The following is a 10,788-nucleotide window of genomic DNA, read 5'->3' on the forward strand; positions in this document are numbered from 1 at the left end:
TGACACTGAGAAGGAGGGGGAAGGCACCAGAGGGGTGACTCTCTCCCTCCAGAGAGCCGATCTCGGGCCGTTTGTGGTGTCGGAGGCACGGAGCGGCGAGGCTGCCGTGCCGGGCAGGGCCGAGCCGGGCAGGACCGAGCCGGGTAGGGCCGCCCCTCCCGCGGGGCCGGACCCCGCCCGCGCTCCAATGGGCGCCGGGGCCGCCCCGCGCCCGCCCCGCCCGCGGCTCTATAAGTGCGGGAGCGCCGCGGCAGCGCCGGGCCAAGCGAGCCGAGCGGAGCCCGGGTCAGCGGAGCCGCTGTCGCAGGAGCCCCGGACCGGTGCGTACCGTGCGGGCACTGCCCGGGGCCGTGCCGAGGGTCCCCGCCGGACTCCCGCGGAGGGAGCGGAGCGGTGCCTTCCCCGCGGGCGGAGGTCGGGGCTCTCCGGGATCTCCCGTCGGAGCCGGCTCGGCGGGAGCGGGACGCGGTGTCGTCCCCGGGAACTGTTCCCGGAGCTGGTGTCGCCTCGCCGAGACCCGGAGCCATGGCCGAGCACATGATGATGCCCATGAGCCACGGGGGCACCGGCCTGCAGAGCTACCGCGTGGGGGTGAGCGGGCTGCAGGGACCCCCGCAGCACGGGCAGCATGTGCTGCGGACGCTGCCCGCCGCCGCTCAGATGATGCCCTACGGGGGGGCCGGCATGGACGGGGCGATGAGGCCGAGACCCGGCCTCGGCGGACAGATGGGCCACCACCAGATGCAGAACGCGATGATGTTCAATGGACCGAGTCAGCAGCAGCAGTACATGGGGCCAGTGGGCACCCAGCAGCTCATGGCCAGCATGCACCTACAAAAACTCAACACCCAGTACCAGGGCCACCCGCTGGCCATGAGCAACGGGCCCATGGGAGCTGGTGCCCAGCAGTACAGAGTGGGGCCGGGCCAGCACCCGGGCATGCAGCACATGCCCTCGCCGGCGCTGACGTTGAATGTTATGGACACTGATCTCATAGATGAGGAGGTCTTGACATCCCTTGTCCTGGAACTGGGATTGGACCGGATTCAGGAGCTGCCGGAGTTATTTTTGGGACAGAACGAGTTCGACTTCATTTCAGACTTTGTTAGCAAACAGCAACCTAGTGCCATCAGCTGCTGAGGGGCTTTGAGCTCCTCCTTGTGTCTTGGTGGTTTTGAGTTTGTTTCTAAATTCTTTCTTCACCTGCCATTCTCCTCCCTTCCCCTGCCTAGCCCTGTCCTGGATTCCTGCCCTCCCCGAAGGGACAATCATCGGACACTGGCTTGCAATGGATTGCTTTCCTCTTTTGTGTGGTTTTTCTGTGTGGGAGTTCCTGAAGAGGGGATGTTCACCCTAAACACAGAGCAAGATCAGATCAAGAGCTCCTGCTGTAGAACTGCCTCTAAATGGCATTAACAGGATTTCTGGCTTAAGTAGAAATAATGGACTTATGACTTTCCACAGCTAGGCTTGGAGCACAAGAAGTGATGGGCAGCTGGCAGCCCTGCCGGGAGCTGGATTTGCTCAAGGATTCTGTGGTGCCAGTGGAGGTGAAGGATCCCAAGAGGGGATTGTCTCCCTGGTGCATGGTTTGAACCAGTTTCCCCTTGCAAACATGGGTGGGGTTAGCTATTTGTTGGGGACGTTTTACTGTGGCAGTAAATACGTCTTCAGTCGTGTCTGTTCAGCTCGGGAAGGGGCACGTCCCCTCAGCAGGCTTTTTCTAACTCGGCAAAATAAAGTATGCCTTGGGGAAGGGTGTGTGTATGTGCCTAATGTTCATCTCCGTGGAACTTCGGATCTCCAACCTATACTGCTAATCAAATGTAAAATTTACCAAGTGTTTGAGGTTGATTCAGGCATGAGGCTTAAAGCTGCAGTCTGACTCCACTTTTTTCCACCTCCGAAACCAAATAAAGACCATGTAACTGTATACTCCAGTTCTAATCTTATTTATTTTCCTATGATTATTTATTTGCAAGGGCTCCTTTTGTTATTTGGCTTTGGGACTGCGGGGAAAGATGCCTGGAGAGTACTGCAGCTTTAAGATGCTGGCTTAGGGAAAAGCAAGCCTGGGATAGTTTTCAAGCTGCTCTGCAGAATAGTCAATTCAACCCGAGATCGTTATGCTGAACGCACAGGACTGTAAATCCAACACCTTTCTGAATGTGATAAAGATGACTCGATTTCCAATTCCCTCGCTCAGAGAAGGTGAGATATAAAAGCCGGCGGGGTTTGGTTTCCTGCGCTGTCTCCCGTTTCCCGGCGCTGGGGAAGCTCCCGTGAGTTCTGGTTGCTGCTGCCCCCTGGTGCTGCCGGCCCTGGCGCTCGGCAGGTCGGAATGTACGGATGGATTTGAGAATAAAAGCTGAAATATCTCCTGCGTGCTTTTGTTCAGTGCCCGTCTCCGGCCCGGTGTGGAGTACGGGGAGAAGTGTTGGCTTTGCTCCTGCCGCTGGGCTGTGGGTCCCGTCATTGTGTCCCCCCCCCGCCACACAAGTTGGAAGGACTGTGTTTCTAGTTTAATGCTTGGACTAAATCTGTCCTTGAAGTGTGGCTGGGAGGATGAGATGCTTCTTCTCAGCATTGAGGGCAAATTCCAGATGTGGATGGTGTTGCTATTGCAGGATGGCTGTTGTTGCTGGCTGAGCCGGGTCATAGAATCATAGAGTGGATTGGGTTGAAAAGGACTTAAAGCTTATTTAAAGTTACTCAACAAGTGGGTAGTGACTCCTTACACTGCTTCCAGACCAAGTGCAACTCTGACAGCTGGGCCACAGCTCTGCTAGTAGCTCTCTGCTGCAGTTTTCTATACCACAAAGGCTCTAAAAATCAAGACAGCCTTTGCTTTCCTACTCTTCCAGGGCTTAGGTTTTATTTTCAAAGTGTTTCCAGCTAGTCCCTTTGAAGAGTTCAGGGATATTTCCATGTGTTTCTTTCCTGCCCTGTAGCAATGGAGCTGTGGATGCTGCTAGTGGAGTGGCTGAATCACTTTGCCCATACTTTGGATTGTCTGTCAGTGTCCCCTGGCCTTGTTCCTTGCTCAACTCGAGAGCAGTTGTCCTTTTGGTGGTTATGCCTGGGCAGCCTGGAGAGCTGGTGTTGGGGTGAGAGAGCCCTGCTCAGGCTGTCAGCTCTGTAGCAATGGGCTGTTGGAGACCTGGAAGAGCTTTGTTGTCTCCGTGCAACTGCAGACTTTAGGTAAGCAGCAAGGAGTTGGCAACCTCAGAGTAAAAGATGAACCCCAAAATAAACAAGCGTGTTCTAGGTTGTCAGTTGTGGCTGTGGGCAGGGCCAGCTGTGTGACACATGCCATTGTGACCTGCAGTATCCCAGCTACAAGTGGGAAGAGGTGTCCAGCCCACAGCTGAGGACTGTCAACTCCAGCAATTTCTGCAGAGGTTTCCCAGGAACAGGTTTCTCCATAAGAAGCACTTGGCATTTGATGGCCAGAGGAACGTGTCTGTACCTCCTCTTGGAGGGCTGTGCAGTGCACTGGGAAAGGTGCTGTTGATTTAAGTCGGAGTAGGGGAACTGATAATACCAGAGATGTGGAGTCACAGAGGGAGGTCACAGTCAGGATTTCCTTGGGAGTCTGTCCCAGCAGGCTCAGCTGAGGTTATTTCAATGCTCCTCAGTTATGTCACCCATTCATTTCCCCAAAAGACACTGTTAACTGCGGTCAGTCTCTGATTTTCTAGATAACCCAGGCCAAAACCACTTATGATTTCTGCCAGAGGCCTATTGGCCTGGGTTGGACTAGACAAGTGCTGTGATCACCACCTTTCTAATGCTTTCTCGGTTTAGGTGCAGTTTGTGTCCTTCCCCTTTGTGCTGCCAGCTCTGCATGCCCTGGCATCAGGCACAGAGGGACTGCTCCAGCAGCACCAGGTGTAGCTCAGAGGGCTCAGTTCTCCCTCCTCACTCAGCTGAACAGTGCATCCCTCCTGCCCAGGTCCCCTGGCCAGGGGACTGACACAACACTGAGCAGAGGTGGCAGATGGCACAGTGGGGTGACCAGCTACCTGGGCCTGCAGGGGAGTTTCTCAAAGGTCACCAAAAATGTAAGAGCTAAGCTCTGCTTTTCCCATCCAGCTGACACTGACCACTCCATCCCATCCCAGGCAGGAGGGCAGCAGGAGGACACCCCAAAGCTCTGTTAGGGGCTGCCAGGCACTGACAGTGCTCAGCACTGTGAGCGACAGCCCCTGTTGACTTGGGAGCTTTGCGGACATGAGTGAAATCCTCACGTGCAGAGTGTGTTTACAAGCACCTCTTCTCTGAGGTACCGGGAGACTCTTTTCTGTTTTGGGGAGGAAGGAAGGTTCTCCAACTCCACTGCCTAGTCCAGACAGGGTAGCTGGGACACACTACCCCATCCCCTCAGGTAGATTGCATCTTCTGTAACACTCCAAATAGATTTTGTAGCTATTTGTGTAATGACCAGGGCTTGAGGCAGCCTCTGGGAGCATGTGAGTGCTGAAAGCACAGAAAGACAAGGCCTTTCTCCACATCCCTGTCTCTGACTACATGTGTTCTTGGGGTGATGAAGTTTGCTGATAGTGCAGGGTGATGCAGAATTGCAAAGGTGAAAGTCTGGTACAGAGGTGGTGAAGGATCTGCTAACAGTGAGCGCCTGGGCAATAAGATGAGCAATGGTTGGTAAATATGAAATGATGTGTGGAGGGTTGATCTTCTGTGATTTCACACAGTACTCTAAATTAGCTACAGCCACTCAGCAAAGATCGTAGTGTTACAATGAATGTTGCTATGAAAAATCCCAACTTGCTGTTCAGGGGGAGCCAGACAAGCAGAGGGAAGGTTAGAAAATCATTAGAAGGGGAATGAAAAGTAAAATAAAACAGTGAATGCCCCAGTGCCCTACAGTACTGATAGACAATTCAGCTGCATCCTGTGTGCTGCCCGTGCTGGTGCATTGTCCAAAATTCTGGTCTGTTTATAGAGAAACGACAATGTAAAACAAGAGAAACTGTAGAGAAAGAAGAAACAACTGAGGCAGAGTAATGTTTCTCCAAAGAAGCCACAGAATAGCCTATGACTCTTCAGTCTGGAAGAAGCTGGGTAAGAGAAGTTTACGTAAGTGAAAGGAGAAGGTGACAGGGAATTATTTTCCCCAGGTGTGATGGGACATATCTGTTGATCTCTGCAAATTTAGGTTCCATGGGCCAGGGTCAAAACCGAGTGAACAGAGGTATCTCTGAGTGCAATGAGCTCATTGAGGCTCTTTCTGATAGCATGGGAGGTACATGGACACTTGGGGATACCTGAACATTTCTGTATGACCAAAAGGCACTGATCTGTGGCTCAAAGATCTCCTGAATCAAAGATTCCTGACTCAGAAACAGCCTTTTTTTTTTTTTCAATTCATAGGTACATTTTACTTCAGCACTGTCTTGTGCCAACGAAATCCACAAGGGAGCAATCAAGCTCTTCATAAGAAGCCTTACCTCTGTAAGCTTCTCTGCATTTTAAACCTGCCACTCCCTCACTTTGCCAGGTATCCTCTACTTCCTAGTCATTTCTTGGTCATCTTCTCCATATCAGTAATGATTTCATAGCTCCCCAGGTGTTCCCCCCTGAGTCTCCCCCCATTAAAGAATCACTTTGTGTCGCGGGTTGTTGTGATCCCCTTTTTCTGTCCTGTCTCTAGCTCTATGGGATGGGAGAGGGAACAGCACTGGTTTAAGCTGTAGATGTGTCATGGATTTCTCCAATGCTATAATTAGGTCTGATTGTTCTATATTTCAAACATCCATCACAGAACCACAGAAGGATTTAGACTGGAAGGGATCTTTGGAGGTCGCTCAGTCCAATTTCCTGTTCCACGCAGGACTGCATTCAAAGGCAGGGCAGGCAGCCCAGAGCCTTGTCCAGGCAGATTTTGAAAATCTGAAAGGACAGGATTTCTCTGGACCTGTGTTTCAGTGCGCTTGTTTCTTCTGCACTGCTCTTATTTCTTTCCAAATCTCTCCCTTTAACTTGGTTGCTGGCTGGCACAGGCAATGACCTACTATTTTCAGAGACATGTGTGCAGAGACTCCAGATATCTCTCCCAAGGGATAATAATCTACTGTAGCTGTGTTTGCATGTGCTGGCAGGGTTCTCTCTCACTCTTGGCCTAGGAGATGGTGTGTGGCCACCTCCACATCTAAAATACAAGTGCAAGTTTTACCCAAATACCCGGTTCCTAAAAACTCCACCCCAATGGTCCCTTGGTTCTCCCACCGGTTCAGATGCCTCCTGGGGCCATCCTGGGTAAAGACCTTCTCCCACCCACTGCAGCTGCCAACATGCACACACCAAGGCCACCCTGCCATGGGACATTCCTCCCTCTGCTGCCTGTGAGGTGGTACCACGCTGTTCCTCCTTGAGCCTTCCCTCAGTGAACCTTCCTCCCTGTACCCCTCCAGCCTGGCCACATCGGCTTCTTCCTGTGAGATCCTGAATGGCTTCCATTGTATGACACATGTGAGGGACAAGCAGTCACACCTGAGACTTTCAGGGTGATACTCTACTGAGCTCAAGGCTGGATTTCTGCTCCTCCTCACAGGTTCTGCATCCTCGTCTCCTCAAGCCTTCAGAAAAGCCTGTTTGAGTTTCCTCAAGCAGGGGTAAGCTTCGTTCTGCTTCTCTGCAGCACATTTCTGGGGGTGGTTTGTTCCTACTGAAAACAGCCACAGCAAGAATAGTTTGCTCTTGAGACATCTTGACTTTGCTCATGAGTCCTCTGGACTACCAGAGCAGTGAGAAAAAAAGGAGAGTTTACAATTTTCCTCATCCCCAAACTCCAAAACACTGTTACTAAGTCAATATTCAGTCAAATGGCTTTCATATTCTTAGCTACCACACAACCATCTCAGATGTGGTTTTCTCCTGTAGCCACACTGGAAATGCTGGTCAAATATTGATGACTTGTAAAAATAAAACTGTGGCTATGTCTGATGTTATCCTGTGCAGTTCCCAAACCAAGTCACAGCACTTGCTTCAAATACAAACTGGCTGCTAAGGACACCCCTCACACAAACATTGGCAGCGGGGTTCCACGGAATGCTCTGCACATCAGCTCCAATCCTGACTTACAGGTCTTTCCTTATATCCCAGCACTTCTCCTGGGGTACATGGCAAGAGGCAGAGCTAGGTATCAGCTCCCAGGGAAAGCATTACTCCACCACCTCCAACTCCATCACACTGTGTTTGGACAGTGCTGAGCCCCTTGATTATTGCCTGTTACCACAAGCTCCCAGGCTGGAGGCCCTTGAGGATGCCAGTGTGGAGTATTCACAGGGGACATTCCTGCTTTGCTGAACCCAAGCCCCTGCAGCAGGGATTTCCAGGAGCTTCCACGTGCACCTGCATTAATGGGGATTAGGGAAAGTAGCTCTTTGCCAAATCCAAGTGATATTCCAGAGAAAAAAGATTAAGCTTTGCAAGTGACTGCTTTTTCAAGCATCTGATCCCAACCCAATTCCCAGATCAATCTTTGCCCTGAAGGAGAGGGAAAATGGGGGATCTGCACCTTGAGCCTCTGATAATGTGCTGCTGATTAGAAAGCCCTGGGTCACATTGTGGTCCATCTCAGCAGTATTTGCATTCTGAGGAGCTCTCCTGGGGCACTTAGTTGCTCATGGCACTTTACAACACTCCTGATTTTCAGATGCTGGTCACAGTCTGCCATTCGGTTGCTTCATAGTTGCTACACCAAAGTATGGACCAAGTCCTGCTTTTCCTGTTTCAACTGTAAATACAAAAGTCAGTTGATTGCAAGGCATTGTAGTGAGTTGAGGAAAGTTTTGACAAGTCAGCCCAGTCCTGTGTCAGTTGTATGTCTTCACCTCAGAGGCAGTGGGACCTTTCCACGTGCAGGGGCTGTGCTGCATCCTGCAGCCTCTGCATCGACGGTTATTTCTTTTCCAGATTTGCCAAAAATATCATTGAGTTCACATTTCCAGGGAATTCTGCAAGTTCAGTCTGCTACAAACATTCATGACCTGCTCATGACCACTAGAATACCAGGGGGTGAAGAGACCAACAGTTGTCTGATCTCCCACACTGTTGGCCCTGAGCCATGGTCCACCCTCACTGCTTCAGCCGTGTTTGGTGTGCAGAGTCCCATGGAAATCTGGCTCTCCCTGCACAGCTGCAGAGCTGTGTGTCTCCTCATCCTCTCCCCATCCCCCTGCACACCTCTGCCTTTCTCAAACAGCACAAGACAAACCCCAGAAGGGGACAGAGGGTTTTATTTAAGTATTTAATTAAATTCTTTAATTCTCAGTAAAACTCCTTTGCCAGAGGTTTTGCCAGGCACACTGACCTTCTGCACCAGAGCCAAAACCAAAAGTCACCACATCCCTACAGGTGGGAAAATCTGGGTGATGATGCTGTGCTGTACTGTGAGCACTGCCAAGTGCAAACCTGGTTTGCAAAGTGGGCACAGCTAGGACGGGAAGGAACAGTAGTTTTAACAACTAAACCTAGCCCTAGCTTCCTCAAAGTTTCTGGCAGGGCTCAAAAGAGGATCCCAGTGTCCCCAGAGAAAGATGAGCTGCCCACAGAGCCACTGGCCTGCCAGGGCAAGATGAGGGGAGGGAGGCAGAGAGCTGCCCAGCACCCCAACACAATTAAACTGGGTAAAATCTGAAGAAAGGCCTCTCATGGAGATGAGATTTGAAGGTCCCAATTTCTCTCCTTTATCAGGTGTTGGGAGGAATGGGTTAAATGCAGAAGATTGGTGAGGAGGATTGTAAGTGCTCAAGCAACCTTGCAACTGAAAATAACTCTTGATAAAGCAGCATGAGCAGCAGACCAGTCTTCTTCCAGCATGGACAGTTTGTGTACCTCTGCCTGGGTGTTGCTTCGGGGATCCCTGGGATAGCGAGGTAATGGAAATAAACTTGCTCTTTGTGCTTGAGCTGTAGGTTTGTGGCTGTCCCAACTGCCTGCCTGTGCTGACTCACAACAGGGAAGCAAAGATAGTCAAGGCTCCAATGCTGTCTTTTATGCATCTTGGAGCAGCCAAATCCCAGCTCAAGCATGTGCATGCAGCGAACATTGCACTGTTCAACAGCTTGGAAAGATATGGCTATGAGTGCTGCTGATTTCTGCCCATACACCAGAGGGATCGGCCCCCTTGGACAAGCACAGCTGTGTTACGCATTAAAGGCATGACTGCCACAAATAACCAATTTCTCCTGCAAAGCCTTTGGAAGAATCCAGGACTGTGAACTGCACTGACTTCATAGCCGAGGGGCTTAGGGCTGAATTAGGTACTCGCTGGAGTTTGGTATCTCCAGAGTTATTACAAGCTGTAGGTACTGGAGCGTGCCCCCAGCAGGTGGGCAGCAAGACCTGCTCTATTCACTCCTGTCTGAACAACCTCTGGGTGAGCTCAAGGCAGCGAAAAGAAAGCTGCAAAAGTCCCTGCCCCCCTGCAAGGGAAGGCTCTGCACCGCAGGCTGTTTATAAATAGCCAGTTTCAGGAAAAGGCCCTTTCCGTTCTGGTGTCAGTACGCTGTAAAGAATAAACAGCTTTCAGAGCTGAAAAAAGCCCTCCTTATCTTCTCGTGCAAAACCTGTATCTGCCTCCATGTGCTCAGCAAGCTCCAGCACTCAGGGCATGGCTGGGGTCCCCTTGGCCAGCAGGGAGGCAGACAGGGAACCCTGAGGCACATCCTCCACAGAAGTGTTTGTGGCGGTTTTGACGTGGGCACCAGGCAGAAGGCAAGCTCATTAATGCAGGATGTGCAATCAGGGCCTTCATTTCTTCACTGCTGACCTGGGTTACCCAGGATCTCAGAAGAACAAGAGGGATTGAGTATGCTGGAATAGTGCCCACAGAGTGAGGGCACAGCCCCTCGTTGAAGGACATTACAGCACTTCCACAAATCACCTGAGCTGGACCACCAGCTAAAATACATGGTATCTCAGGTGAAAAACAGGTGAATTCTCTTCCAGTGTGAGACTGGCAACAACAGAGCTGGGAGCAGTGGGAGAGAGCCTGCAGCTTCTGCTTGGAGCACTGGGCAGCTCAGCCCAGCAGTGCCACGCAGGAACTTCTTTGTGGACTCAAAGTAGTTCTCAGAACACTCTCTGCAGTGCTGGCATTTGCTGGAAAGCACACCCTGACTTTTTCTTTCGTCTTCATCCCTGGGAACCCAGGACTACTCTGATGCTCAGTGGAAAGGTGTTGGAAGTGGAACAGGAGGGGTTTGCCATTGGTAGGGTGGAGTGGAGGAAAAGCCCTGCAGATAGGTGGGTCCAGTTCCATGGCAGGGCCTTGAACTCACCTCTTTGGAGTAGCCAGTGTAAAGCAGAGGAGAGTAGGGCCAGAGTGAGAGCAGCTTGTCCTGCCCATCCCTGCACGGCTGTCCCCAGATGAGGAGGGACGCTCAAGTGCTGGGGACTGATTGCTTGGGGGCCATCGGTGGTGACAGCAACGCCCTGGCACGGGCACCGCTAATCAGCCTTGGTGCTGACAGAGCCAGCGAGGGCAGGAAGGGTCCCCGGGACCGCCTGGGACTGCCCAGGACCAGCTGAGACCGCCCGGGACCAGCCGGGACCAGCCGGGAACTCCCACGGGGCGCTGCTGCCCCCTCGCGGCACCGGGCGAGAAACGCCGCCCAGCCCGGCCCCGGCGCGGCGGGAGAGGCGTGCGGGGTGATGGGTGTGGAGCTCTGGGAGCTGGGTGCGGGGTGATGGGTGTGGAGCTCTGGGAGCTGTGTGCGGGGTGATGGGTGTGGAGCTCTGGGAGCTGTGTGCGGGGTGCGGGGT

The 10,788-nt window shown here is 52.3% G+C and overlaps 1 protein-coding gene across 1 annotated transcript; it reads left to right on the plus strand.

The window, feature by feature from the left end:
- The first annotated feature begins 278 nt into the window (after positions 1 to 278).
- CITED4 (Cbp/p300 interacting transactivator with Glu/Asp rich carboxy-terminal domain 4) lies at positions 279 to 2,378 on the plus strand. The gene has a single exon (XM_017830566.1). It carries the CDS (start codon positions 526 to 528, stop codon positions 1,138 to 1,140), a length of 615 nt encoding a protein of 204 aa, XP_017686055.1. The 5' UTR covers positions 279 to 525; the 3' UTR covers positions 1,141 to 2,378.
- The last annotated feature ends 8,410 nt before the right edge of the window (positions 2,379 to 10,788 follow it).

This window comes from Lepidothrix coronata, unplaced genomic scaffold (assembly GCF_001604755.1).
Source record: "Lepidothrix coronata isolate B3197 unplaced genomic scaffold, Lepidothrix_coronata-1.0 Scaffold180, whole genome shotgun sequence".
Lineage (NCBI taxonomy): Eukaryota > Metazoa > Chordata > Aves > Passeriformes > Pipridae > Lepidothrix > Lepidothrix coronata.

Excerpts from the sequence above, each read along its gene's own strand:
- CITED4 (XM_017830566.1), top strand. The coding sequence starts at position 526 with ATGGCCGAGCACATGATGATGCCCATGAGCCACGGGGGCACCGGCCTG.